This window comes from Nicotiana tabacum, chromosome 16 (assembly GCF_000715075.1).
Source record: "Nicotiana tabacum cultivar K326 chromosome 16, ASM71507v2, whole genome shotgun sequence".
NCBI lineage: Eukaryota > Viridiplantae > Streptophyta > Magnoliopsida > Solanales > Solanaceae > Nicotiana > Nicotiana tabacum.
The window spans coordinates 18,110,731-18,137,581 of NC_134095.1; the positions used below are offsets into that span (position 1 = coordinate 18,110,731).

General features: G+C 37.0%; 2 protein-coding genes and 1 non-coding gene across 4 annotated transcripts; 1 reads left to right on the forward strand and 2 right to left on the reverse strand.

Annotated features, from left to right (window-relative positions):
• Positions 1-12,801: 12,801 nt before the first annotated feature.
• On the forward strand, positions 12,802-15,958 carry LOC107805788 (uncharacterized). The gene is made up of 3 exons (XM_016629872.2): positions 12,802-14,135; positions 14,313-15,107; positions 15,738-15,958. Exons 1-3 carry the CDS (start codon positions 13,124-13,126, stop codon positions 15,851-15,853), a joined length of 1,923 nt encoding a protein of 640 aa, XP_016485358.1. The 5' UTR covers positions 12,802-13,123; the 3' UTR covers positions 15,854-15,958.
• Positions 15,959-18,563: 2,605 nt separating this feature from the next.
• On the reverse strand, positions 18,564-23,614 carry LOC107805792 (uncharacterized). Of its 2 annotated transcripts, none has more exons than XM_016629876.2 (4): positions 23,462-23,614; positions 23,154-23,254; positions 20,792-21,066; positions 18,564-19,824 (listed from the first exon to the last, which is right to left on the reverse strand). In XM_016629876.2, the coding sequence occupies exons 1-4, from the start codon at positions 23,489-23,491 to the stop codon at positions 19,028-19,030; spliced, it is 1,203 nt and encodes a 400-aa protein (XP_016485362.1). In that variant the 5' UTR covers positions 23,492-23,614; the 3' UTR covers positions 18,564-19,027. The 2 variants fall into 2 exon arrangements, with proteins under 2 accessions (XP_016485362.1, XP_016485363.1); XM_016629877.2 differs by having other exon boundaries at positions 23,154-23,302; positions 23,462-23,606.
• Positions 23,615-26,373: 2,759 nt separating this feature from the next.
• On the reverse strand, positions 26,374-26,446 carry TRNAR-CCU (transfer RNA arginine (anticodon CCU)). Its single transcript has one exon. It is a non-coding gene; the product is annotated as a tRNA-Arg (tRNA).
• Positions 26,447-26,851: the final 405 nt, after the last annotated feature.

Here is a 26,851-nt window from a genome sequence, read left to right on the forward strand (position 1 = left end):
AATAAGAAACCCTAGTAGAGATGAACTAGGGTAGAAGTCACCAGATACTGAATTGGACTAAGGAAAATCATGAGAGTCAAAACACAGACCAAACAATGTAGCCAGTAACATGGGAAGAATCAGAATTGAAGCAAAAATATAAGAAATTAGGGCTTTTAGCATAAATCGACTAGGATCCAAACAATATTAACATGAATCAGTCAGTAACACTTAAAAATCACGATTAAACACTCAAAAATCGGAAAATCTTTAAAAGAGTGAGTTCAGTGAACCCTAGTTTTAAGGAAAAACAGAGAATAGATTAAAAACCATAAGACTTTCGTGAAAACATGTGAAATAGACTCGATTCATCTCTGATCTGGACAGATCTGAGAAGATCAAAGGATAAAAATTAGGGTTTTTTTGGAAAAGCAACAGAGACATGCACAGACTTAGGGAACCACAGATCCAAGATGAAAAAATGAGAAAGATCTTACTCAAGATCAAGCTAAATAGCCTGAAACCAGCAAGAAAACCCAAGGTGTAAACAAACCGCCTAGGTCCTTTGAGGATCTTTTCAAGGATCCAAAAATGGAGACGTTATAGCAAACAAGAGGCTATTAGAGGCCTGAGGTGGTGAAGAACCACCATAGGAGAGCAGTAGGTGAGTGACGGAATTTTAAGATTAGGGTTTAGGTTAAGAACATTTGAGAGAGGAGAGGAACAAATGATGGCGGTGAGAGGAGAAGAAATGATTAGGGTTTGGGGGGTATAAGTTAGCTTAATTTAGGTAAAGGGAGATCTGGACCGTTAATCAAAATGTTCAACGTCTAGGATCTAACAAGAACTGGGTCGGGTAGACTTGTTAGGGACAGATGGGATTTGGGCTGGTTTGAAATTGGGTCTTTTCTAGGGCTATATTTTAAATACTTGATTAATTCAGTAAAACAATTTTATAAAATAATTTATAAATGATAAAAATGTAATTTGTGTGTGAAAATGTTTGAAAATACTTAATTATTATTATAAAAATATGAAAATCCATTTTCTATATGGATAATATAATTTTTCATATATATAGGTTATTGTTGCAAAAATACATAATTCTAGCCTAAAAATGCAAATGTGATTGTAAAAATATAATTAAAATATTTGAACACTTATATGAGCATAAATAATGAATTTAGATGGTTGAATCATCATAAATTAATATGAGGTATAATTATTGAATATTTATATAATTAAAAATGCAGAAATAAATTGATTTAAGGCCTTTAAAAATTATAAAAAAATTGTAAAAATACTTGTGCATGTTTGTAAATGCATGTACAATATTTTGAAAGTATGTATGCATATTTAAAATATATGAAGAAAAAATTGGGCATCAACAATCACTTGCATTAAATTAGTTCACGTATCTTTAAAACCGCATATAAATTCAATTGTTACCCATTTTTAAGGGTAAACAGTTTGGCGCCCACCGTGGGGCTAAGGATAATAATGGTGATTTGATACAAATCTCCATAATACACTCTATTTTACGCTTGTTCTTTAAGGTCTCGAATTTAGGTCTGCTTGAAAATGTCAAATTCTCAATCCGCTCACTTGAACGTTGAGGACGGATCTGGCCATTTTTGCGAAAACAACAATCTAGTGCCTCGCAATGAGGTGCCTCCTGCTGATCCCAACGAGGTCCCAGTCGTGGACCCAGTCGATGTTATCTCACGTGTGGCCATCGACACCAACCTTCCTACTAATCCCAAAAATAACTTTTGTGGAAGAGCCCGACAAACGGCTCAGGGAGCACCCGAAGGTGAAGGCGACGTGGTCAGTCTACAATTGATCTTCAAAATGATACAGGCTTAGCAGGTGGCGATAACACAGCTGCAAAACCAAAGTCGCACCCCCAGCAGAGTTGAGCCTGAATTGCCTCGGGAAAACACCTGAAGAAATGAGCAGATCACCGAAAGACCGAGCGAAGTTGAGTCTAGTGTCAGCCCTAAAGTGATGAAAAGGAAAGAAGCATTATCGAAACAAGTGGAATCTGGTGAAAAGAAAATCGAGGCAAATGACAAGAAGGTGAAGACATATAATTCTCGATTTAATCAAATCCCAGGAGCACCTCCGATATTGAAGGGCCCGGACTCCAAGAAGTTTGTCCAAAAGCCTTTCCCTCTGAGCGCGGCACCGAAACCAATCCCGAAAAGGTTTTTTATGCCCAAGATTCGGAAACATAACGGAACTACATATCCAAATGAGCATGTGACCTCTTACACATGCGCCATTAAGGGAAACGACTTGGAAGACGATGAATTCGAGTCAGTGTTGTTAAAGAAGTTTGGGGAGACTCTATCGAAAGGAGCGATGATATGGTACCACAACTTGCCTCCAAACTTCATTGATTCATTCGTTATGCTCATGGATGCTTATGCAAAAGCTCATGACGGATCCATCAAGGTCGAGACCAGAAAATTGAACCTTTTCAAAGTTAAGAAAAGGGACAACGAGATGCTTAGGGAGTTCATGTCAAGGTTTCAAATGGAATGGATGGACCTGCCTCTAGTTGCGGATGATTGGGCCGTTCATGCATTTACTCAGGGACTCAACTCTCGAAGCTTCTTGGCTTCGCAGCAGCTGAAGCAAAACTTGGTAGAATATCCGGTAGTAACTTGGGCCGACGTCCACAACATGTACCAGTCAAAAATCAGAGTTAAGGATGACTAACTCACAACCCCATCCAGGTCCGTTTATCCTATCAGAACCGATGACAGGCCTAAAAGAATCGTCGATCATGGATCAAGGCCGGCCCAAGATCGGTATCAACCATACAGTGCAAATCGAAGGATTAACGGGTCTGGGTGCAACTCTACAAGGAAAAGAGGAAAAGCAATCAGGGGCCTAATAGCTGAGGCCAGATGAGAAAAAATGGTTTTGACAGACCGCTCAGGGGAAGCGAAGCTCCGAGATTATCAAAGTATAACTTCAACATCGATGCAGCGAGCATCGTATCTGCCATCGAGCGCATCAAAGAGACCAAGTGGCCTCGATCATTGCAGTTTGATCCTACCCAGAGAGATCATAGCCTGATATGTAAGTATCATAGCACTCATGGCCACATGACCGAGGATTGTAGACAATTGAGAGAAGGAGATGCCCTGTTATTCAATAACGGACCCCTGCGAGAATTCCTGAGTGATCGAGCCAAAAACCACTTTAGAAACAGGTACGCCAACAAATAGACTGAACCAGAGGAACCCCAACACGTCATCAACATGATGATTGGAGGGGTCAATGTCCCCCAAGGGCCGGTGATAAACGCACCAAAGTGTTGATCACAAGGGAGAAGCACACCCGAGATTATATCGATGGGACCATTTCATTCAGCAACGAGGATACAGAGGGCATCATACATCCTCATAACAATGCACGGGTAATTTTCGTACTTATCAACAAATCTCGAGTCAAACGCGTGATTATTGATCAAGGTAGCTCGGCCAACATCATTAGATCGAGGGTCGTAGAACAGTTAGGGCTACAAGATCAAATAGTGTCGGCGGTCTGGGTGTTGAATGAATTTAACATGGCATGCGAAACTACCAAAGGAGAAATAACTTTGCTGGCAAATCCACCGGGACAATTCAGGATATCAAAATTCCACGTGATCGAAGGGGATATGAGGTATAACGCCTTATTCGGAAGGCCTTGGGTTCACAACATTAGGGCAGTACCCTCGAAACTACACCAGGAACTAAAATTCCCCACACCAGGAGGAATCAAGACGGTTTACGGAGAGTAGCTGGATGCAAAAGAAATCTTCGCGGTCGAAGAAGTTATCCTGATGCTCACGCTTTCGACATCAAAGAACACAGAGTCGATTAGGAAAGAAGAAACAAAATAGCAATCACCGATACTAGCCCCCGGCTGAACTAGAGGAGCAAGGACCAAGCGAGGATGATGATTACGGAGTACCTAGGTCGTTAATTGCCCCTAATAATTCTGATGCCACTAAATCAACGGTCGACGAATTGGAGCAAGTAATATTGATCGAACACTTACCCCATCGGAAGGTATACCTGGGCATGGAGTTAACTTCAGAGCTCAGGAAAAAACTCATTGAACTCCTTATAGCTAACATAGATTGTTTCGCTTGGTCCCATCTTGATATGACAGGGATCCCACCATAGATAACCACTCATAAGTTGAGTTTGGACTCGAAGTTCCACCCGGTTAAACAGAAGAGAAGGCCTCACTCCGAAGTCAAACATGCGTTCATCAAAGATGAGGTATCTAAACTCCTTAAAATAGGTTCCATTCGGAAAGTTAAATATCCGGACTAGTTAACTAACGTAGTGGTAGTGCCTAAAAAAATTAAAATTGTGTGTAGATTACAAAGACTTAAACAAGGCATGCTCTAAGGACTCTTTCCCTTTGCCTAAAATTGATCGCATGATCGATGCGACGGCTGGGCACGAGATACTCAGCTTTCTCGATGCCTATTCCCGGTACAACCATATCCGAATGGACCGGGGCGATCAAGAAAAGACTTCTTTTACCACTAAATTCGACACTTATTGTTATAACATAATGTCGTTCAAATTAAAAAATGTCTGGGCCACTTATCAACATCTAGTAAACCGGATGTTTGAAGAACAAATAGGAAATCAATGGAGGTTTATATTGATGACATGTTAGTCAAGTCCCTGCAAGCAGGGGACCATTCAAAACATTTGCAAGAAACCTTTGACATATTGAGGAGATATAATATGAAGCTCAACCCAGAAAAATGCGCATTTGGGGTTGAATCCGGAAAATTCCTTAGGTTCATGGTGTCCAACCGGGGGATCAAGATCAATCCCGATAAAATCAAAGATATAGAAGACATCACCGTGATGGACAATGTTAAGGCTATTCAGAGGCTTACTAGGCATATAGTGGCCCTGGGCGTTTCATATCGAGGTCCTCAAACAAAAGCCATCATTTCTTCTCACTATTGAAGAAGACAAATAAGTTTTCTTAGACCCTGAGTGCCAACAAGCTTTGGAAGAACTCATACGGTAGCTTTTGAGTCCAGCCCTACTCCATACTCCGAATTCGGATGGGCAGCTGTACCTTTACATGGCGGTATTCGAGGTGATGGTAAGTGGAGTCCTAGTCCGGGAAGAGGGAGGTACACAATTTCTTGTTTACTATGTTCGTAGAATTTTAGGCGAGGCCGAAAAAAGGTATCCTCACCTGAAAAAATTGGCGCTCGCTTTGCTAAGTGCCTCCAGAAAGTTAAAACCATACTTCAATTCCATATCATATGTGTCATGACCCCATACCCATTGAGGAACATCATGCACAAGCCCGAGCTCTCTGGTCGGTTTGCCAAATGGACAGTCGAAATTAGCGGGTACGATATCGAGTATCGATCCCGAACCACCATCAAATCACAAATTTTGGCAGACTTTATAGCCGACTTTACGTCAGCCTTAATACCCAAAGTCAAAGGGAACTATTATAAACCTAGGGGATTACCTCGGGAGTTTGGACCCTCTTTACGGATGGTGCTACGAAGGCAAAGGGGTCCGGGCTCGGCATCGTGCTGAAACCACCTACGGGAAACATAGTTAGGCAATCTGTTAGAACTATGAAATTGACGAACAATGAAGTCGAGTATGAGGCCATGATTGCAGGTCTCAAATGGGCTAAAGACTTGGGGCCGATGTGTTCAAAGCTAAGTGTGACTCCCTCCTTATGGTAAATCAAGTCAATGGCACATTCAAAGTCAAAGAAGAACGAATGCAAATGTATTTACACAAGTTGCAGGTAACGTTGCATCAATTCAAGGAATGGACCTTGCAACACATTCCAAGAGATCAAAATAGCGAGGTTGATGCCCTGGCTAACTTACGATCATTAATTGTTTATGACGAATTCAGTTCGAGAACAGTCGTACAACTCATGAAGTCGGTGATGGAAGAAGGCCATGCCGAAGTAAACTCGACAAGTTTAACTTGGGATTGGAGGAACAAATACATAGATTATTCAAAGACTGGGAAGCTGCCCTCGGATCCTAAAGAATTGAGAGCTCTGCGCACGAAAGTGGCCAAGTTTGGCCTATCTAAAGGGACTCTGTTTAGAATAACATTTGACGGCCCGCTCGCTATATTCTTGGGACCAGGAGATACCGAATATATCTTAAGAGAAGTTCATGAAGGCACTTGCAAAAATCCTTCGGGGGTGGAATCTTTGGTTCGAAATTAATCAGAGCTGACTATTACTGGATCGACATGAAGAACGATGCAAAGGACTTTGTACGAAGATGCGACGACTGTCAGAGACACACACCGATGATCCCTTAACCCAGAGAACTACTCCATTTGGTCTAGTCCCTATGGCCATTCATGAAATGGGGAATGGACATTTTCGGTCCCCTGTCGTGGGCACCCAATTCATATTGTTTATGACCGATAATTTTTCTAAATGGGTCAAAGCTCAAACATTCGAGAATGTCCAGGAAAAAGAAGTCATTGACTTTATTTGGGACCATGTGCGACAACAGGAAGCAATTCATCGGCAGCAAGGTAAACAAGTTTTTCGATGACCAAAAGATTACAAAGATACTATAGACACCCTATCACCCTAGTGGGAACGGACAAGTAGAATCTACAAACAAGATCATACTGTAAAACCTGAAAATGAGGTTGACCGATGCCACAAGAAAGTGTAAGGAAATTCTGCCCGAAGTCCTGTGGGCAAACCGTACAACTTCAAAGCACTAATACCGGTCAAAGTAGAAGAACTGAGCGTTAGGTTCCAATATGCGACCGAAGAATCAAATGGGAAGGCCATGAGCACGAGCCTAGAACTATTAGATGAAAGGCGTGAGGCTGCCTTAGTCCAATTAGCCGCCCAGAAACAACAGATAGAAAGATATTACAACCAAATAGACAACCTCTGACAGTTCAAGATCGGGGACTTGGTGTTAAAAAAATAATACTGTATACCCGAAATCCGAACAAGTGGAAGCTGGGACCGAATTGGGAAAGACCATATCAAGTCGTCGAAGTTACCGGCAAAGGCTCGTACAAACTCGAAGTAGGAAAAGATACACAGCTAGCGAACAATTAGAACGTGATGCAGTTAAAGCGGTACTACTACTAAGGTATGATCTCATTTATTTTTTTATAATTTTATGAATCGGACTAATAATTGCTGGTAATGCCAAAGGAGAATCTGACTATTAGGTCTGAAAGCACGTGTTGCACTCTGTTATCCTTGAATCTGTTTGTCCCAAATAGGTTTTTTGGCAAAGTTTTTAATGAGGCAACAGTAAATTGTGCTAACTTAGATTTGAAGGCCAGTCTTAAATCAAAGCCACTGGGCGCATCAATAGTATCTGAGCCCTCTCAAGATCGACCTCGAATATTGTGGGCCATCACCCTCGGGTTAAGGCTCTTAGCAAGGAAAGAAGGAAACTTTGTACTTGAACAGCTTAGATCGGTGGTTAGGACTTATTGTAAGGGCCAAACGGTCAAGTGTACCGTACCCACATAGGCCACCTCAGCCATAATACAAGCTTTTAGAAATGAAAGAAAATTTTCACCTTGCTATTATGCATTTTTGCCTCTTAAAATATAGATCCTAAGGGCTCAAGGACTACTCCTATTCGGGGACTATCGAGCTTAAGGGATACCCCTATTTGGGGACTATCGAGCCCAAGGGCTACCCCCTTTCGAGGACTGTAGTCAGAAAAATGATCGGGAAACTTCGGCTACCAAATTCCGGAGGCACCAAACCTATTAGGTAGTGCCTAAACACAAAGGCTACGGCCACCCTAAAAAATAGCTCGGAGACGTCCGAAGCTCGTAATCAGAACATAAGGCCTTCATAAAAATTCAAAACCTGCTAAAAAGTTACCCTCGACAAAAGTATCGTCTAAAATCACTTAAGCATCTTGGGAAAACTTCCGATCACACCGAGTTTTAAAAGCCTCGAGCAAATAAAATTGCATTGAAGTCGGGCTCTGTTCGGACCTCTGAAAAATGAACGACTTATTACTATATTTGATTCTATGCTAAGGCATTAGAGATATTTGCAAGAATAAAAATTATAAAAAGATGCTAAAAAAGTAAAGACTTGAAATTTCTAGAAAGGAAATTTTTATATATTCCGGAATATATTTACAAAGGCCCAACAAAAACGGCCTCAAAATAAAAAAACATATACAAGACAAAACTAAAAAGGTAAGGCATTCATCCCTGATCTTCATCGCGGCCCATCTCATCGCTGGAACTATCGGAGCCTTCGGATCCCTCAGAACCCTCGGATCCTTCGGCACCTTCAGGCTCGGAAAGTTTCTTTGCCTTGTTATCAAGCTTTATCGCTTCCTTAATCTCGGCCGACAGGTTAAAGCCTCGGGCTTGAATTTCTTCGAGGGTCTCCCTTCGAGATAGCCTCATCATATATTCGGCATAGGTCTTCGGGCGGGCCTCGGTTGCTTCAATATCGGTCTTGTATTGGGCCACTATCTCCTCATCATCGGCAGAGGTTGTCTCAAACTTGGACTTCATTACCACATATCTCTTGCAAAAATTGAAAGCAGTTGGGTCTACCCGGCCCAGTATGAAGGGGTAAGTGTAAACACATAAATACTCCTCCACATGGTTAGTGATAGCATCCTCAGGCCCGGGGACTACTACGTCCTTGCCTTCCCATTTACAGTCATCTTGGACTAAGGGAAGGACATCTTCGGTAACAGAGCATATATACCTCGATGCTCTTTTACCCCGGTCCTGTTTGGATGAGGGTTTCTCGAATTTGAAGTCATATGCGATTGAGCAACCCTTGTGTATAAAACTTTTCATGGGAGGCTCGGGGCAGATGCCCTGGAGGCAACCACCTCGGAGCGGCCACCTCGGGAATAGCCGCATCGAAAGCAGCTACCTCGGCACTCATGGCCGGGTCGGAAGATGAAGAGGCGGCCTGTTGGGGAAATGATTTGGAAGTTTTAACCATTGCTATCTGATAAAATTTGAAAATTTGAAGAAAAGTATAAAGGTTTAGAAGAACAAGTTTGAAGGCTGAATAACAGGGTATGAAGATTTGAAGAAAATCAAGGTAAGGACCTAAGAACAATTATGAAGATTTGAAGACCAAAAGAAGAAGATATGAAGGTTAGAAAGAAGTTGATGATTGCTAGAAAATTCGAAGGTGGAAACTTGATCGGAAAGTGGAAAAAGAACAAAGGTTAGAAGCTTTTATAGGGGAGGTATGCCACGCTTCGCATTCGGAGGCAACCAGTCGATGGTTGACATGTGTCCGAAGTCAGAACAACACGATTGATGAGGACGTTTTAACTTCTTTATCGTTTCGGTTGTAACGTACGAAGGAAGGAAGGAACCGGAGAACATCTGTCAGTTCTCATTGTTTCGGCAAACCTACTCTCTAAGAAACGAGGGGACTATCTGTATACGGGTAAAACCGGGGCTAGTGAGCACCCCGATTTCTCGGTAGGGTCAGATGAAGCAAAGACATAACTACATGGAATCAGGATCGAATCTAAGAATCTCTCGTACTAAGGCCCGAACAAAGCGCTTACCACCGGGGCCATCGAGACAACGCCCCCGAATCAGGTACGGGTTCCAAGGTCTCAGAAAGCACAACCAAACGGTTGTACAAGACTAATGAAGTGTCGTGATATCCGCACCTAATCGGATATCATGGCATGGATCTCGGCCCGTATCGATAGTGGATCATTAATGATTAACGAAAAAGAAGATTTTTACGTTTCTTAGAATTGTACTTAGGGTAAAACTCCCCTACTATATAAAGGAAAAATTTGTTGTTCAATAGACACATTCTAACACGCACGTCAAGGCAATACACATTTATTTTCTTTGCTTCTAAAGTTATTCAAAGCTCTTATTTTTGCTCATAGTCCTTCATAAGTTTTTGGCTTCGAACTGAGGGTAGACCAATCACTATGTTCAGACCCAAGCTCGAACCTAACATCACAACTGGTTTGGTCATTATTTCTATTTTTAGTTCACTTATTTAACGTTATTGATCACTTGTATTAAATTAGTCCATGTATCCTTAAAATCGCATATAAATTTAATTGCTACCTATTTTGACATCAAAGTTGTCTTTGTTGGCTTTTTATTTCGATCTCAATACATGTGATCTATAGGTCACGAATTCGAGCCGTAGAAGCAACCACTAATACTTGCATTAGGTTGGACTATCTACATCACATCCTTTGGCGTGCGGCTCTTTTTCGAACCATGCGTGAATGCAGGATACCTTGTCACCGGACTACCTCTTTTTTAAGATATGAAAGCACATTTACGTCTATAAAAAAGGTGTGTTCCTATGCCGAGTCAATTCTAGTCTTCTTTCATGATAGGTATTTAGTTTAGTCTTTTAAAATTGTAGATCAAAATGATCTAAGAAGTGGAATTGAGTTATAAGACAAGTGAGTACCAATCAATGTGTAATTGAATATCAAAACAAACGTACGCACCACTAAAAAAGAAAACTCATGAAAACAAACATATTTGAAGTTGAAAACGCAAGAAATGAGATTTCGGTAAGTCATAAAAACGGTAGGTAATTGTTAAAGCTTGTTCTAATTAGATAACGTCCCAATTAAATAGATTATATAGATGAGACTCCTTTATCACGAGTTTAGGGTTAAAAGCACTTATAATTCACGCCTAATTATTATCATTCATATAGATTAAGAAAGTCTAATTTATGGTTCCCAAGGAAACAGATGTCCTCCTCCGAACTATGTGTTACTACTAAATCATCATGATAAAATGGCACGAGTGATACAGGTTTAGTAGGCAAACCCTAATTGTTTATGCAAATTAATATAACCAAGATTGCTTAATTACCAGCTTTTTGTTCTAATTCATCTATTCATATTAGCAGCCGCATTTTCTTGAGACATTCCCCTTTTGTACTTGATTCCTTTTGTTATCTGGGAATGAGGGGACCACAGTCTCACTACGGATATAAAGGAATTCATATTCCTCAAAATTATGTCGATAAGAATATCTTTAAATGATTTATAATCGTTGGAAGTTTGCCACAACTTTAAAGGTCTGCTGTATCATTAGAACTTTATACAAAATATGGTCAAACTTCTCTATAACAGTCTCGTTTAATTTGTTTTGATATTTTTTGGCTGCTACAATGAAGTGTTGTTATGCACAACATATATTATAACATAACATAAAATATTAGTTCCAAAAAAACTTGACCATTATAATAAAGTGTTGTTATAAAGGATCACTGATATAGAAATATTTGATTGTATATATGACCTTTTTACGTACATTTAAATTTTCGAAATACTTTATATTCTAACAGTTCATTTACCATGGAGAATATGTTGCGTTAGTGATAGGTATTTCGCCTGCTGTTCAAAATATGTAGACGTATACATTTACTTATTGAATTTTAATATAGGGGGTAAAGATTTGCATCACCTCTCATCACTTCCTGGATAATTTTCATTTTAAAATGGTTTTTGTAATCACCAAGCAGCTTGATGGGATAAGTGAAATTCCTACGTCCTCAACCAAAAGTCTTTAATTCGAGTCCTAAGAATACAGAACCTCTTGATAGGGAGGGCTTCATCCCAGTACTTAATAAGTCTATCCTGTGCAAATCCGACTTAATAGGGTGTCTAGGCTCAGAATACAGGATGCTTAACCAAAATACATTTTTTCAAAAAATGACATTGTATAACAGGCTCTTTAAATAACATCCGATGCAGGCTAAAAATAATCTTTTCCCTATTACTTTTTGTTTTTGTAGTCCATAATATGACAAAGCTCAGAAACAAGAAGCTGGTAAAAGGTTACCTTATCATGTTGAATTGTGAAAGTTGGGTATATTTTTATCTTTTTCTTAAATGGGTCATGAGATTTATTTCCTCATTCTCGTCAAGAATTTTACTGCAACTATGAAATGATACCTGAAGACAGTGACAAGAATCTTATATCAGAGTATAAATTCAGCAACTAGCAAAATATATAAACCAAATTGTAATGGACAAGATTCACAACATTAGAAACCCAATTCCTGCCACAATGATGCAGATTACTGTTTTCTTGTTTTAATATTTTGTGTGAATATAGAAGATTCACTTTCGAGCTATGCACGTTTCCCCATTATTTATGCATAAGACAAAAAAACTTTTATCATACCTAACAGGAGAAAGGTAAACAAAAGCATACATTCACAGAACTAAAATATTGAAAATTATGTACGAGCCAATTTTGCTAACGGCAGCACGAGGCACTTCAAATGGAAAAAAACTTTTGTTCAATTATTATATGCGATTCAAAAATAATTGCGTACTGTACGCTGAGTAACAATAATTGAAATAAAATAAATTAAGCAAAAACCAATAGTCTTTTGTAAGTTGATTGACTAAAGCTAAATTCACTTGAAATGAAACTTTATTTGACGGGGTATATTAAATAAGATTTTTTAAAGCTATATGCACGATACAACGAAATTTTCAACTATCGATGTAATTTAACCGGTTATTAGTCTTCCAGGATACCATATCATCAGGATTGATATATATGAAGAATTACCGATTGTTATAAGTTAACGCGATTGTATAAAAGATCTATATACAGTCAGTATACAATATTTATAGTCTTAAAATTGAAACCAAAACTGAAAAAGAAGAAGAATAGCGCACATGCAATTGAAACCCTACTACAAGTTACAACAATAACGACGACAACAACAACAACAATAATAATAATAATAATAATAATAATAATAATGATAACAATAATTATGCTTCACTTTCAAACAAGTTGAGGTCGACGGTATGAATCAATTACTTTTTTTTATTTAAGCTCAACCCATATCATCTCAACAAATAAAATAGAAGTAAAGATACTATTACAAGTTACTGCTTTAATATAAAATCTTCTCATGCTCCGGCTGAATGTTTCCACTTTCAAAAGGCCACAACTTAGATAAAGTTCCTACTGAGCTACTTATCCTTTATTTGTACTAACTTGCATAGTTCTACACGTAAAACCCTGAACCACAACACACGCACACGCACACGCACACGCACACACACTAAAAAACCCTAGACTGAAAGTTCTCTCTTCTTGCTTCCATGAATTCTCTCAAGAAAAAAGATAAAGTGCCAAACACCAATATGCCTAGTGTAAATGAGAAATGCTGCTACAACCCTGGTGGTTGTTTCTTTTGCATTATTAAGGAACCAAACTCACCAATCAGGAGCAATGGAATCAAGAACTACTTAAAAAACATGCCTTTGATTGAAGATCAAGAACTTGTGCTAGTATTAAGTGGCCTTTGGACCATGGCTATGTCACAACCTAATGACAAAGAGCTTCCATCCCTCGGTATCTTTGAATGCATGGCAAGCCTAATCAACAAAGGTACTACTTACAAATCTTGGATTAATCAAAATCAGAACATTTATATTCCCTATTATGCAGCTCATATTGTTGGTTCTTATACTATGAACAATGTTGAGTTTGCTATTAAAGCAGTGGATTCAGGTGTCCTAAAACCATTATTAGAGCTTTTGAGAGGGAATATGACTTGGGTTGAACAAAGGGTAGCTGTTAGAGCAATTGGTCATTTAGCAAGCTATGATAAAACTTTCAAAGATGTGGCAATTTATGAGAAAGAAATTGTTAAGTTGGCTATGAAATTAGCTTCCACATGTGTTGAAGTTGTGTACAAAGAGTTTGTTGGAGTGAAGGATTTAAATATGAGGTTAAAATATCATTGTGATTTGTTGACTAGAGGAGTTGGAGGTCTTGAAATGGAAAACAGGAAAGCTGAGGAATGGGCTAGTCAGCTTCAATGTTGGAGTTTGCATCTTCTAAATTGCTTTGCAATTAAAGAGAGGTGCTTAAATCTCATTTGTGAGCAAAAATTTTTGAAGGACTTGAGTGAAATGTGGGGTGGATTGACTAATGATACTTCACCAGGAGGGGTTGGATTAATTAGAGTTTTGTGTTATAACAAAGATGGAAGAAGATATATAGCAGAATCAAAGGATGTAATCAAGAATCTTTGTAATCTTTCAAGATCTTCAGATGACTGGCAATATATGGGAATAGATTGCCTAGTACTGCTTCTCGACGATTCAGGTACTGTTCAACTGTGTGACCACCTCATCATCTAAACGTTTAAGCTGTTAAAAAGAGCACCCTTTTCACTATTAAGTTATATTATGTTCAACATGCACACCACCTCATCTAAATGCATAAGCTATTAGAGAAATTAAAACGCGCTTCTAATTATTTACTTATATTATGTCTCAACAGGTACAAGGTACAAAGTTCTTGAACTGGCTTCCATGTGTCTTGTTGACTTGGTTGAACTTAAGACCCTTGGAGGCAAATCAAATGTTGGTAACACAATCACAAGAACTCTTCTTGCAGATTTCAAACAAAGAAAGGTAAAAATCAAGAATATTGGTGTTCAACAAGTTCTTGAAGAAATATGGGATTTAAAGGTAGATAGGAAGAAAAGGGAGCAAAATATGAGTGATGAGAAACTTGAAGAGAAAAGGGTAATGGTAAGTCTAATGAAACAACAAGGGAACCATAGTTTTTGGTTAGGAAAAATTGAAGAAGCACTAATGAAATACAATGAGGCATTGGAGTTATGCCCATTAAGATTTAGAAAAGAAAGAATTGTGCTTTATAGCAATAGAGCACAATGCAAATTGTTGTTAGGAGAGGTTGATGATGCTATAAGTGATACAACAAAAGCTCTTTCTATTTCATCTCCAACTAATTCTCATGCCAAAAGTCTTTGGAGAAGATCACAAGCATATGATATGAAAGGATTGGGTAAAGAGAGTTTGATGGATTGTATTATGTTTGTTAACTGTTGTTTTAAGATGGATTCAATGAAGAAAAATATGAGAATCCCTTATTATGCAGTTAGAATGATTAATAAGCAGATGGAGTCAACTTGGCTTTTTAAAAATGCTCAATTGAAGGCTTTTGTTGATCTCAGTGAAAAACCAAATCAACCACATGAAATAAGCCAAAAGGAGCAGAAAAATGGCAGAGTTACTGGAATTCTATTGCAAAGGAAGGGTTTCATGGAAGGTATTTTTCAAGATTTTATGTTGTGGGAAGTTATAAAAATACAGCCACATATTTAAGTTACATACACTTGAAGGAGAGCATTTGGCGTAACTGGTAAAGTTGTTGTCATGTGACCAGGAGGTTATGGGTTCGAGCCGTAAAAACAGCCTCTTGCAGAAATGTAGGGTAAGACTGCATACGATAGACCCTTGTGGTCCGGCCCTTCCCGGTCCACGCGCATAGCGGGAGCTTAGTGCAGTGGGCTGCCTTTTATACACTAATAATAAAGGACAACCTAGTGCACTAAGCTCTCGCTATGCGCAAGAGTTTAGGAAGTGTCGTACCACAAAGATCCATTATATGCAGCGTTACTATTATATACACTAATAGTGTAACCTGTCAGTCGTTGTTTTGTTAGGTTACTTATTAAATGTTTAACATAGAGATTTACCTGTAATTACCTTATAAAATGACATGATTATATAAACATATTTTTCACCGTCCGAGAAGTCCAAATGTGTTTTAAAAATGCAACCATTTTTGCAGCTTTTCAAATTTATTATATATGTGAGTATATATGTGACTGACATAAATTATTTCTGGTAAATTGATGGTACATGTGAACTTTTTTTCTATTTTTCAATCTTTCAGGGCTGTCCAGTATCTCAGAAGAACCTCAGATGTTTGGAGAGGGTGACATAATTAGCAGGAGAAAGCTGGAAAGAACCAGAGAAAACAAGAAAGCTGTATTTGCTCAGTCAGTTTAGTGAAACTGAACATTAATTCCCTTGAATTATTGTACCTAGTTTAACCTAATCATCATATAATCAAAACTTTTTCCCACCTTCAATATATTAATATATTTTCGAATATGATCATTAAAAAAATATTTCCAATTCTTATTGTTTCTAATTTAGAATTTTTGTGTTTGTATTCATCTACTTGGGAGGTTGATCCAGTGATAATCCAGGCACGAATTGCAGTATCAACTAAACAAATTTAGCTTTTGTGTACTAGAAACTATTTGTTTTCGTTTTTGGCCATTCTGAAGATGGTGTGATCAGCAATGAGTGGGAAGGACCACATATCCACATTGTATTTATTACTACTTGAATTAAAGAATTTCAGCTAATTAAAATGAAAACAAATGCTTATTATAACTAGTGGAGTAACTTTTTTTGCAGTAGTCCTCACAATCCACTATCTCGATGATCTTAACTTTTTGTATGTACTTTCCATTGGTAACAGTACTTTTCTTATGGATTTAACTTTTATACAATTACCACACCACGCAGAAGAATATCATTTTCAAGTCGTTTAAAAGATAAATACTAAGTTATTAGTCTATAATATGTGGGTTTAGTAAGTTGAAATACAAGGCAAGTTTTCTACTATAATGAGTTAAATTGTATTGATATTTGATAATGCAAAGTTTATTTATACAGGTGAATATAAGTAAAATTATTAATTTTCTCTCGGAAAAGAAAAAAGAAGACTAAACCCTATCCAAGATGCCCCACCAATCAAATAAGGCACTGCAGAGCCAGGCCCCAAAGTACGCTTTTGCTCGCTCCACAAGCGATCGAAAACACATGCAGATTCACACAAGAAACAAGACTTTAATCAAGCTCACCATTATTTATTTTTCTTTTCCTTATTTTCCGGGTGAATTAACATATAAAGAACTCTTAACTATTTCAAACAGATAACAATTAAATTTGAAAGTGGTTTTAAGGATACGCAGATTAATTCGATACAAACGATAAATTGTGTTAGATTAAACAGATAAAGAAATAGTAATTATCAAACCACTTGAGGAGGAGGATTCCAGCCTTAATGAAATATCCACCCTCGATCCAAACTCACAATGGCCAACATTGATGAACACGAATAAAAACTTTCAATAACAAAGAAAATAATAGTATATTGCCTTGGTATATTGCTTGCGTTACAATGTGTTCAATGAGTAATTAGACTCCCCTTTATATAGTAGGGGTGTTTTACCCCAAGTATAATTCTATAAAAGGTAAAAAATCTTATGTTTAACTAATCACCGGTTTTCTATCGATACGTGCCGAGATCCACGCTGTGATATTCGGCCGACCGCAGATATTACGGCCTTTTGTTGGTCATGCTCGGTTGCCCAACAACGCTCTCCAAAGTCTTTTGGGATTTGGACCGATCCCGGATCATGGCCCCGATATCCTCGAGGGTAGGCGTCATGCCCCCGGACCCTGGCTCGATGAAACCCTTGCCTCGATTTTGGTTCCTTGTCATCACGTCTCTAGCTCGATTTACCTTATCGGAAACCGGGGCGTCCCACAAGACCGGTTTCACCCGTATACACCTACCTTGCATTGCAACTCTCTTGGAAAGAAATTCATGGAAATTGAATGACTTCTGGAAGCCAATATTTCTATAATAACTCATGTACATGTGAATTTCTAGCTTAGCTTATTCAAATTGAATATGGTGATCAGGGGCGGATTTAGGGGGGCGCAAGGGGTTCACCCGAACCCCCTTCGCCGAAAAAATACACTGTATATATAAGGCAAAATTTGTTTTTTACCTCTATGTATTAAGTTTTGAACCCCCTTAACATAATTTAAAAGTGTAGTTTAGTGGTCAAGGGGGATCAAAATCTACATAAGGTCATGAGTTCAATTTCCATTAGATACAAATTATTTTTTGAACCCCTTCGTGGAGATCCTGCCTCCGCCGCCACTGATGGTGATGTCACCTACCTTTTCACCTTAATTCTCCGTCAAAAGCGGAGTTTAATTATCTGGACGTTAAGTTAGGCAGGTTTTCACCAAGAAGATAGTGGTATAGTATATATCAACAATTGTAGACGCAACGTCTGACTTTTGTGCTCTTCCAAATTATTTAAATCCTTCTTTTTGAGTGTATGAATAATAATTGACATAATTTATGGTAAAAATGCAATAAATTGTAATATTGAACTCGCAAACGAGTACTTACTGGAATAAATAACATTACTTGGAAGAAATTGTGGTCCATTCTGGTCTCTCATTGTTTTGATAATGCTTACACCTGGCATTCCATTATTAATCAGTGACAACATGTATAATAATAATAAATTTTGGTGTTCTTTGGTTTTTGAAGCCACCAATCGATGAGAAATTATTTTATGCTAAGTCCTCAAAAGACCAATTTCAAAAGAAAAATCGATCAATTATATGATAGGAGAGACATTATTGCATCTGTTGGCATAAATTATTTATAACAATTAGCAAACGGATTTAATTTTCCAGAGAATAGTTGTTTGATCTATCACAGTAATACACAAAAATAAATAGAAAGGTTGACTTCATTTCTGTTTTACGAAGTACAAAATTTAGGACAAGACTCCAGTATTTTGCAAGTGTATCATGATTCAAAATTAGTTCTGACCAATTTAAAGTAACACTACGTAGTATTTTCGTGCAGTAGAAATTCTCCAATCTACCATTTGTCTTTCAAATAAACGAACATAAAACGTCGTCCTTCAACGAAAGTTCACAGCAGACTGTCTCAAAGTATAAGTCCTGGCTCTTAATTGGATAATGAAGCACAAAAAGAGCATGCTATTGACTATCACAACAGTCACAAGTGCATAATTTCAACTAGGACACATTTTTTTTCCTGCCTTATTCTGTAACTAAGGGAAAATATAACCATTCGTCGTGATCTGGCAAAGTTCAACTCTATCTGGAATCAGCAAGACAATTTCTTGACAAAATTCCTTTGTCAGCTATAAATGTTAGTACTAGTTAAAGCTTTCAAAAGCATGAAAACTGAAACGGGATTTAGATACTCTCACCAAAATTAATGCCTTCATTCTGTCTTGGCCTGAGCAATGGTAAATCCAACCTGCTTGTTTATCTATGTTTGAAAACTCAATATGCATCCACCATAATGATCTAAGTTCCACCTCTCCTTTAATCCTCTTCTTCTACTACTGGAATGTACCACGACGGTATGTGCTCCGAATTGCTCAGTCTGTAGTTCAGCAGAACCTCTTCATCACAAATTGCTCTAGTTGCAACAAAAACAAGTGTCTTCAGAACAGGAACCTCTGATTCAATATTGCTGGACTTCCACGGTTTGAACCTGAAGCTGCCTAATCTCCTCATCTCTGTTTCTTCACCATTCCCAAATGAAACATTAGGTATATAGGGTTTCAGGTCCTTCTCGAGGAGAGGAAAATCATAAGGGCATACCATTACATTAGGGACCATTCCTTTGGCTGGATGGTTGGCGAAATGAGCGAAGGCAAGAGGGTTTCTCCTTTCCAACACTTCACGGTTACCTCCAACGTGTGTTTCATCTAACGGCTTGCTGAGCATCCACCCAACTCTGTCAGAACCTTTTGCATCAGGTTGCATAGTGTGCTTAGGTTTGGCAAGACTAGTCCAATCCCATATTTCACGAGATTCACCACCAACACCCCAAGGCTGTGCATTGATCACAGTCCCATCATACCGTATGATCAAATGTGAATTTTGGGCATCAATTCTAGGGTATCCAGGAATATAGCGGTAATAAGCAGGAGAGTAAACTACTCCAGGATAGAATGCTACTACAGAACCAATATTGGCTTCACCATGTAAGAATAAACCTTTCCCGGCATCCTCATGAGGAATTTGAGACGGTTTGACCTCGAGAGTGTAGCCCATAAGATCCTTTAACCTCTGTGAAACCTCTGTGCACTGCAATGCCTTGGTTTCAGGTACAGCTGTGCTGAAAATTTTATCAGTAATCAAAATCCAGCGCGATGCATGCAGCTACGAAGCCACTGCAAAGAGCAGATAAAATATAATTTCTGCTAAACCACCATAGAGTCTCATGATATGTGATTTTATGTTATCGCCTATGTTGCAAAGGCTCAAATTTTTACATTACCAGAACTGTCCACCAACTTTATTACGAATAATGTTTTTTAATAAATAATTCGAAGGAAAAATAATAATGACGATTCGCCCCTCCCAAAATGAAATGAAACAGTTGAAGTAACATTCAACTGGAATAGTTGCTCCATTCCTTAAGCAATTTATGTCTAGCTCTCAGTAGCCATATTCTTGGTGTTCTAAGCTGAGCGTTAGATGTGATCTACCTAATTCACGTGGAGATGTGCACAAAGTAGAGCATACTGAATAGTTCCCGAAAAGATAAAATGAAGAAGAGAAGTTTCACTTTTGAGGCATTACCTCCTATTAAAGAATCCAGATTTAAGCTGAGCTATTCCTCCTTCTGTTTGTATAAAGAAGTGCATATCCATCTTAAAAATTCTAGATACTTGATCAACTTCTACATAATTCAGTAATATTCTAAACCAGAAATCTCAAGTAACTCAGTGATTTCCGACCACATGAGACAAGAGACAGGAGTAATATTTCAGCATCTACCTCAATAACAAACATGTCCTCAACATTGGTTGAAGGCTAATGGTGTTTAATTTAAGAATGATAGGACAAAGTAGTAGCATTAACGATATTCCCAGATATATCCTGGAAATATACAGCCAAAGAAGTTGAATGACAGCATGAAGCAAGGTAAAGTAATGTCATGACAAAGAAGAAGCAGGACATCCAATGGTTGCCAACACTGAAGTAGGTTACAAGTCAAAATTCCAAACAAGTTTCCACAACACAACAACAAAGAAGTGCACAGAAAATTAAGTTTAAGATGCAGGGGATTCTTACCAGTGTCAACTTGTAGTGGAGAATTCCGCCCAACAGCAACCCCGAGACCACTGCTATCAGGAGAAGAACTTGTTGTTATAGGTAATGTGGCCTGATTGTCTTTGAACTTATGATCAGGGAGTAATATGTCATCCATATGTCCGCAAAAGCTTGTGACCTGAGAATGCACATTCTCTTGGACCTGCTTCTGTTGATCAGCTAAGGAGGCCTTGTTAGCCATATTAATAATCTCCTCCGCATCAGCTTCATCAGCATTCCTTCCTAAACGGTTGTAACTGAAAGCAAAGTTTATCATGGCAAGACGAAACTACAGTAGGCTCAACCTTAACTATTCAAAAAGATACATTTAACCGCAATTTTTAAGACTTAAAAATATTTAGTTACTTCAATTATTTCAACACGGCGATAAACCAAGAGTAAAATAGGAAAAATGACACTATATAGCCGCTCTCAAAATAATAGCCAAAAATATATATATTTTTTGTATATACATACATTTTGTATGTTATATACAAAATTTATACAAATTTTATACATTTTTTCGGCTATCGAATGTTAATAGTTTCTGGCGCGGGCTAAAAGTGAAAAAAGCGCAATAAAATATCAACCAATTCATGTCCAAACGCCTACTTAAAGGAAAGGAAATTTTACCTCCTATAGCAAACCATTACACCCTATTTATTATAAACCAAAACAATTTCGAAATATTATTACTTATAGCTACCTTTTCTATTTTATAGCAAAATAGGTATTTATTTTATACCCTACCATTGAGGCGTGAAATATGCCAGTTATGCTCTTTCTCTCCCTCTATCAGCAAGATTCTCAATCCTCTCTCTTCTCCCTCAAATCTCTCTCCCTTTTCCATCAAGGCAGTCGTCGTAGCAACCATTTTTGGTGGCGATGGTGGACTTTCTGAAGCGAAGAAAATAGATCTGAAGCGAAGAGGAAGTAGGCAAACAGATCTGGCCATGGCCACGGATTGAGCTTTTGGAAATCTGAAGCAGAGTCACCGGAGAAGATTTGAGGGCCGGGTTTTTGTTTGTCTCCATTTTTAGTTTTAAAATACAATATATACAGTTTTTGCTTGGATGGAAAACACCTATCTCTGGCGAACTTTTTTCTCTTCTTTACTATTGAGTCACATACAATGATACAAATACACTCAAATACATTGTATTTGTATAAATACATTATTTTTTTCGCCTGTATTTTATGTATTCTGTAGGTCTGTATTTTTTGAATATAGCCGAATATCACTGTTAACTTTCTTCTCTTCTTTGTTATTGAGTCACATACAATGATACAAATACAATGTATTTTGTACAAATACCCTCAAATACATTGTATTTTTGTATAAATACATTATTTTATCGCATGTATTTTATGTATTTCGAAGGTCTGTGTTTTTTAATACAGCCGAATATCACTATTTTTGTGATTTTTTGTTGTTTGAATACAGTTGAATTGAATACGGTGAATTGAATACAATGAACAATAGTGAATAATGAATATCAGTGAATTGAATACAATGTATAACGTCAAATTGAATAGAAAGGTATACACCCTATTTCTTGATTTTTTGTTGTGTTAAATACAACTGAATTCCATATACTGAAATTGAATACAATTCAATATTGCGCTTTTTGTTATTAAACACTCGTAATCACTATTTTTAGGCGTATTACCTTACTGCATTTATAAATACATTCGCGCGAATACATGGAATACAGAATTAAACAGCTATAATCCCTACTTTTTAGGCGGATTACCTCATTGTATTTATATAAATACAGTCACGCGAATACATGATTAAGCACAGTAGCAACGATTTTTTTGTAGATTTTGATTTTGTTGAGTTAAATTAGGAGTGATACACGCTAATTGATTCTCATTCCGTTATTAAACAACTGGACTCCCTAATTATTAGGCGAATTCCGCGACTGTATTCATGAATACAGTAGCGCGAATACAGCGAATACAATCTGGTAGCAACGAAATTTTAATGATTTTGTTGAGTTAAATTAGGAGTGATACACGCTAATTGATCCTCTTTCCGTTATTAAACAACTGGACTCCCTACTTATTAGGCGAATTCCGTGAATACAGCGAATACAGTCAGATAGCAACGAAATCTTAGCTATATGAAGTAAATATGTATATGGTAGTTATAGAAAGTTAATAGCCACTAAACTATAGTGGTTTCTGAAAATTCTTCCAAAGGAAGTGCTTATAAAACTGTATTATTGCACCGAAATGACAAATATATAGCAACTAGCCAATTTAACTATTTTCAAATTGTACAACCCCCCCCCCCCCAACACCCTTTGCCTTTCACTTGCAATAAGTAAATAAATCTTACCTAGTATAAAGGAAAAGGAGATTTATGTCAGCTTCAAACTGAAGATGGTTTGCCTCTCTAGCTCTGGCGAATGTGGGGCTTTTAGCAAGAATTTTCACCGCCTGAAAATTGTGTCCCGCAGCAAAAAGAATTCAACTTTATACAATTAACTGTGTCAATTCAATAAGCAACCCCACATTATAAATGACCTCAAGATGGTCATTGACAAAGAACGAGAGAGCAAAGAAATGAAGAAGAAACAACACAGAAGCAAAGTATAAACATAAATTGTTTTTCCTGTGGGGGGGGGGGGGGGTTGGGGGGAGAACCTCTTGAAATTTGTGGAAGAGGAAAGCCATGGAGAGGTAGCTCGATCGTTGCCTCCTGATGTTCTTGACCGCTGCAGCTCAACTTTGAGGCTTCGTATTTTAGAAAAGATCAAGGTCCAATTCCAAAAATGGCCCCTTATGTTTTGAGTAGATCCAAATAGTCTGTTAAATATATTTGAACAACTATTTGTCCCCTTCAAATTTTTAAGAAATTATGATTGTTAGATTTGACGAAAACTATAAAAATTTAATGGGAACTCATATTTTTCTTAAAGACTACAAACAACTCAATGTAAATATCAAATGAAATAAGATTATATCTTAAGATATAAATAAGGGTAAAATAGTTAAAAGTCTCTCATAATTAATATTTTTAAGGGACGCGTAAAAGAGAACCACGATAGCAGAAGGAGTATATTACTTTATTTTTGTGTCTGATGCATTTTTTCTGGAATACTATTCTTGGTCTATTTCTGATATTTTGTTAGATTTTATTGTAAAATTTTGGGATTTGACAACATTTTCTTAGTGTTTTCAATTATGATTTTTACCGTTCTCGTTAAATCTAACATAAATTCTTATTAAATGTACAAATATCAAAAGTACTCATTTTTTATAAACTTAAAAGGTAAATATTTCTCAAAATCATATTTAAGAAATTATTTTTAACTTATTTTTCTCATTTTCTCTAAAATATCACAATCGGTATTGTGATTAAATACCAAAGAGAATAGAGAGAACTTCATTTATAGCCCATCGGGCAAAACAAATATCATCAGGTAGCCCAAAATTATAATATGCATTTTATAGCCCAAAAGTACTTCTAGTGGCTAGCCACCGAACTATATATCAGACCCACAAGCTCTGTAAAAAAAATGGATCTTACAAAGGAGATTAAATCTCCAGCATAACATTTCATAGGTTCACTGGAGAAATAATTTTCGACCCGAAATGATTTAGCCGGAAAACTTCACGGTCGTCGGAAAACTATGTACTGGCCAGATCTACCGAAATTCAAATTAGCAAGCAAACCATCTTTCAGATCTAGATTTTTATAATATCAAAATCCCCAAAACAGTAAATAAAATGAGAAGAAAGAGTCGCCGGATTTAATGGAGGGTTGCCGGTGTTTGAGTTTCCGTCCAGATCTAAAGCCAACGAGATCGAGCACAGTGGGTTAGACTGACTGAGTTTTGATTTCAATTTCACGATAAAGTTCGGTTCTTCCATCCAAGATAAAGCGTCCCTTTTTATGTTTTTACAAAGGTGCAAGTCATTCGGTTTCTACTTGAGTTCAATCTGATGGCTTTCCTTCTCTCCTTCTTCCTATTTATTTACCTTTTTATGTTTTTGAATCCACTAATTGAAAACCATTCACTTGTTTCACTCATAAAATCTTGTCACTCTCTATTCTCATTGCTTTTTTATTAGGTTTTAATAACCTTTTTTTTTCTTGGGGTAATTCTTATCTTCCCGTTTCAACAAATTCTCTTGTTTTATCTTCACAGTTAGCTTTCACTCTTAACACTTCCGTAATTATTGTCAAACAAAAAATTACATATGCAAATCTCATTTGTGTTATTTTGTCCAATGTAGAGGTAGACCATGTATTACATTTTTAGACTGTATTAAATTGGAGAGCGGATTTTTTTTTTGAATATTGGTATATTACAAAATATATACAAAATAGACATTCACTATACAAAAATTATATAAAATAGACTGTCACTGTACAATTTATATATAATAGACTGTCACTATGAAAAAATATACAAAAATAAATTATCATTATACAAAAAATATACTAAATAGACTGTTACTATACAAAAAATATACAAAATAGACTGTTATTATACAAAAATATACAAAATAGACTATCACTATACAATTTATATACAATAGACCGTCACTATATAAAATATATACAAAATAGACTGTCACTATACAAAAATATACAAAAATAAATTATCATTATACAAAAAATATACTAAATAGACTGTTACTATACAAAAAATATACAAAATAGACTGTTATTATACAAAAATATACAAAATAGACTATCACTATACAATTTATATACAATAGACCGTCACTATATAAAATATATACAAAATAGACTGTCACTATACAAAAATATACAAAATAGATGTAACTGTACAAAATATATACAAAATAGATGAAACTATACAAAATATATACAAAAAAGACTGTCACTATACAAAAATACATGATACACTCCAAATACACAGTGTGCACACATTACACATACAAAATTGTATATAATTTATATACACTATGTTTACATATTAGAAAATACACATTATATACAATTTTGATACATTGTTCAGACAGATTATACATTCACGATACAAAATACATTTGGGGTACACAAATATATACACTTTAGATACACAAGAACACTCGAGATAGGCTCAATATACACTAAGGACACACTGTCGAACTTAGGATACAATATTTATACATTGCAAAATAATGTTGGATTACTAACACCTTCTCAATATACACCTTCTCAAGTTGACATAGTAAAATATTGTAAATACTGTCACGCTGAAATCTCAAGTTGGATTTGGTCGAAAATCAATCCCGAGATTGGTGTCCATGCTTCACTCAAGTTCGATAGCTTAAAAGAAGAGAAGAGCCTTGCAAAACCTCATTATTATTTAATTATTCCATCATATAAAAATAAAAAACTATCATGATAGCATATCTTGAAAACAAGCTACACATGAAATTTAATAATCTAACATCATGTGCAGGCAAAATAGTATATAGCACTCAGCCACCTTCTTAGTGTGTGAAAAATGACCTGCATTATATATTTCATTCAATTGTTAGCTAATACTTATTAGAGCCAGAAGTACATTTAAAAGGGCAAAAAAGGGTTGCTCTATCGCGCCAGGTAGGGGTCGAACCTACGACCTTCAGCTTAGGAAACAAACGCTCTACCCACTGAGCTACAGACGTTTGTGTTGTCATACTCATTCTTTTCGGCTACTATATGCAATACGTTTGGGCCGAAGGGCCATTTTTTGTAAGTAGGACAAAATATGGGCTATTAAAATTTTGAGGGGTTATAAAGGTAAAAATTGCACGGGGCGCCCTATTTGGTCGCCCCCATTTAATCTATACCCATTTTTTAAAAACCTTTTAACTTGTACCCACTTTTTAAACAACTTCAGCTCCCTTTCTCCTCCTCCTTCTCCTACTTCATTTTCTTTTTTCTTCTTCTACAACGACGACTTCAACATTGCTCTCTTTGATTAATGAAGTTAAAGCAAATATACCGAGGACTTCCATTTGGATTATTATAACATTAAAAACCAGTTTCCTCATTGTCTGGAAACACAACTCCGTCATCCATTGCTGGAA

Bases quoted from the DNA above. Each gene is read 5' to 3' on its own strand.
- LOC107805788 (XM_016629872.2), top strand. From the start codon at position 13,124: ATGAATTCTCTCAAGAAAAAAGATAAAGTGCCAAACACCAATATGCCT. The intron at 14,136-14,312 runs GTACTGTTCAAC...ATGTCTCAACAG, and splicing joins ACTGCTTCTCGACGATTCAG to GTACAAGGTACAAAGTTCTT. The intron at 15,108-15,737 runs GTATTTTTCAAG...TCAATCTTTCAG, and splicing joins AAGGAAGGGTTTCATGGAAG to GGCTGTCCAGTATCTCAGAA.
- LOC107805792 (XM_016629876.2), bottom strand. From the start codon at position 23,491: ATGGCTTTCCTCTTCCACAAATTTCAAGAG. The intron at 23,255-23,461 runs GTTCTCCCCCCA...CACAATTTTCAG, and splicing joins TCTTCCACAAATTTCAAGAG to GCGGTGAAAATTCTTGCTAA. The intron at 21,067-23,153 runs GTAAGATTTATT...CTTTGCTTTCAG, and splicing joins CTCCTTTTCCTTTATACTAG to TTACAACCGTTTAGGAAGGA.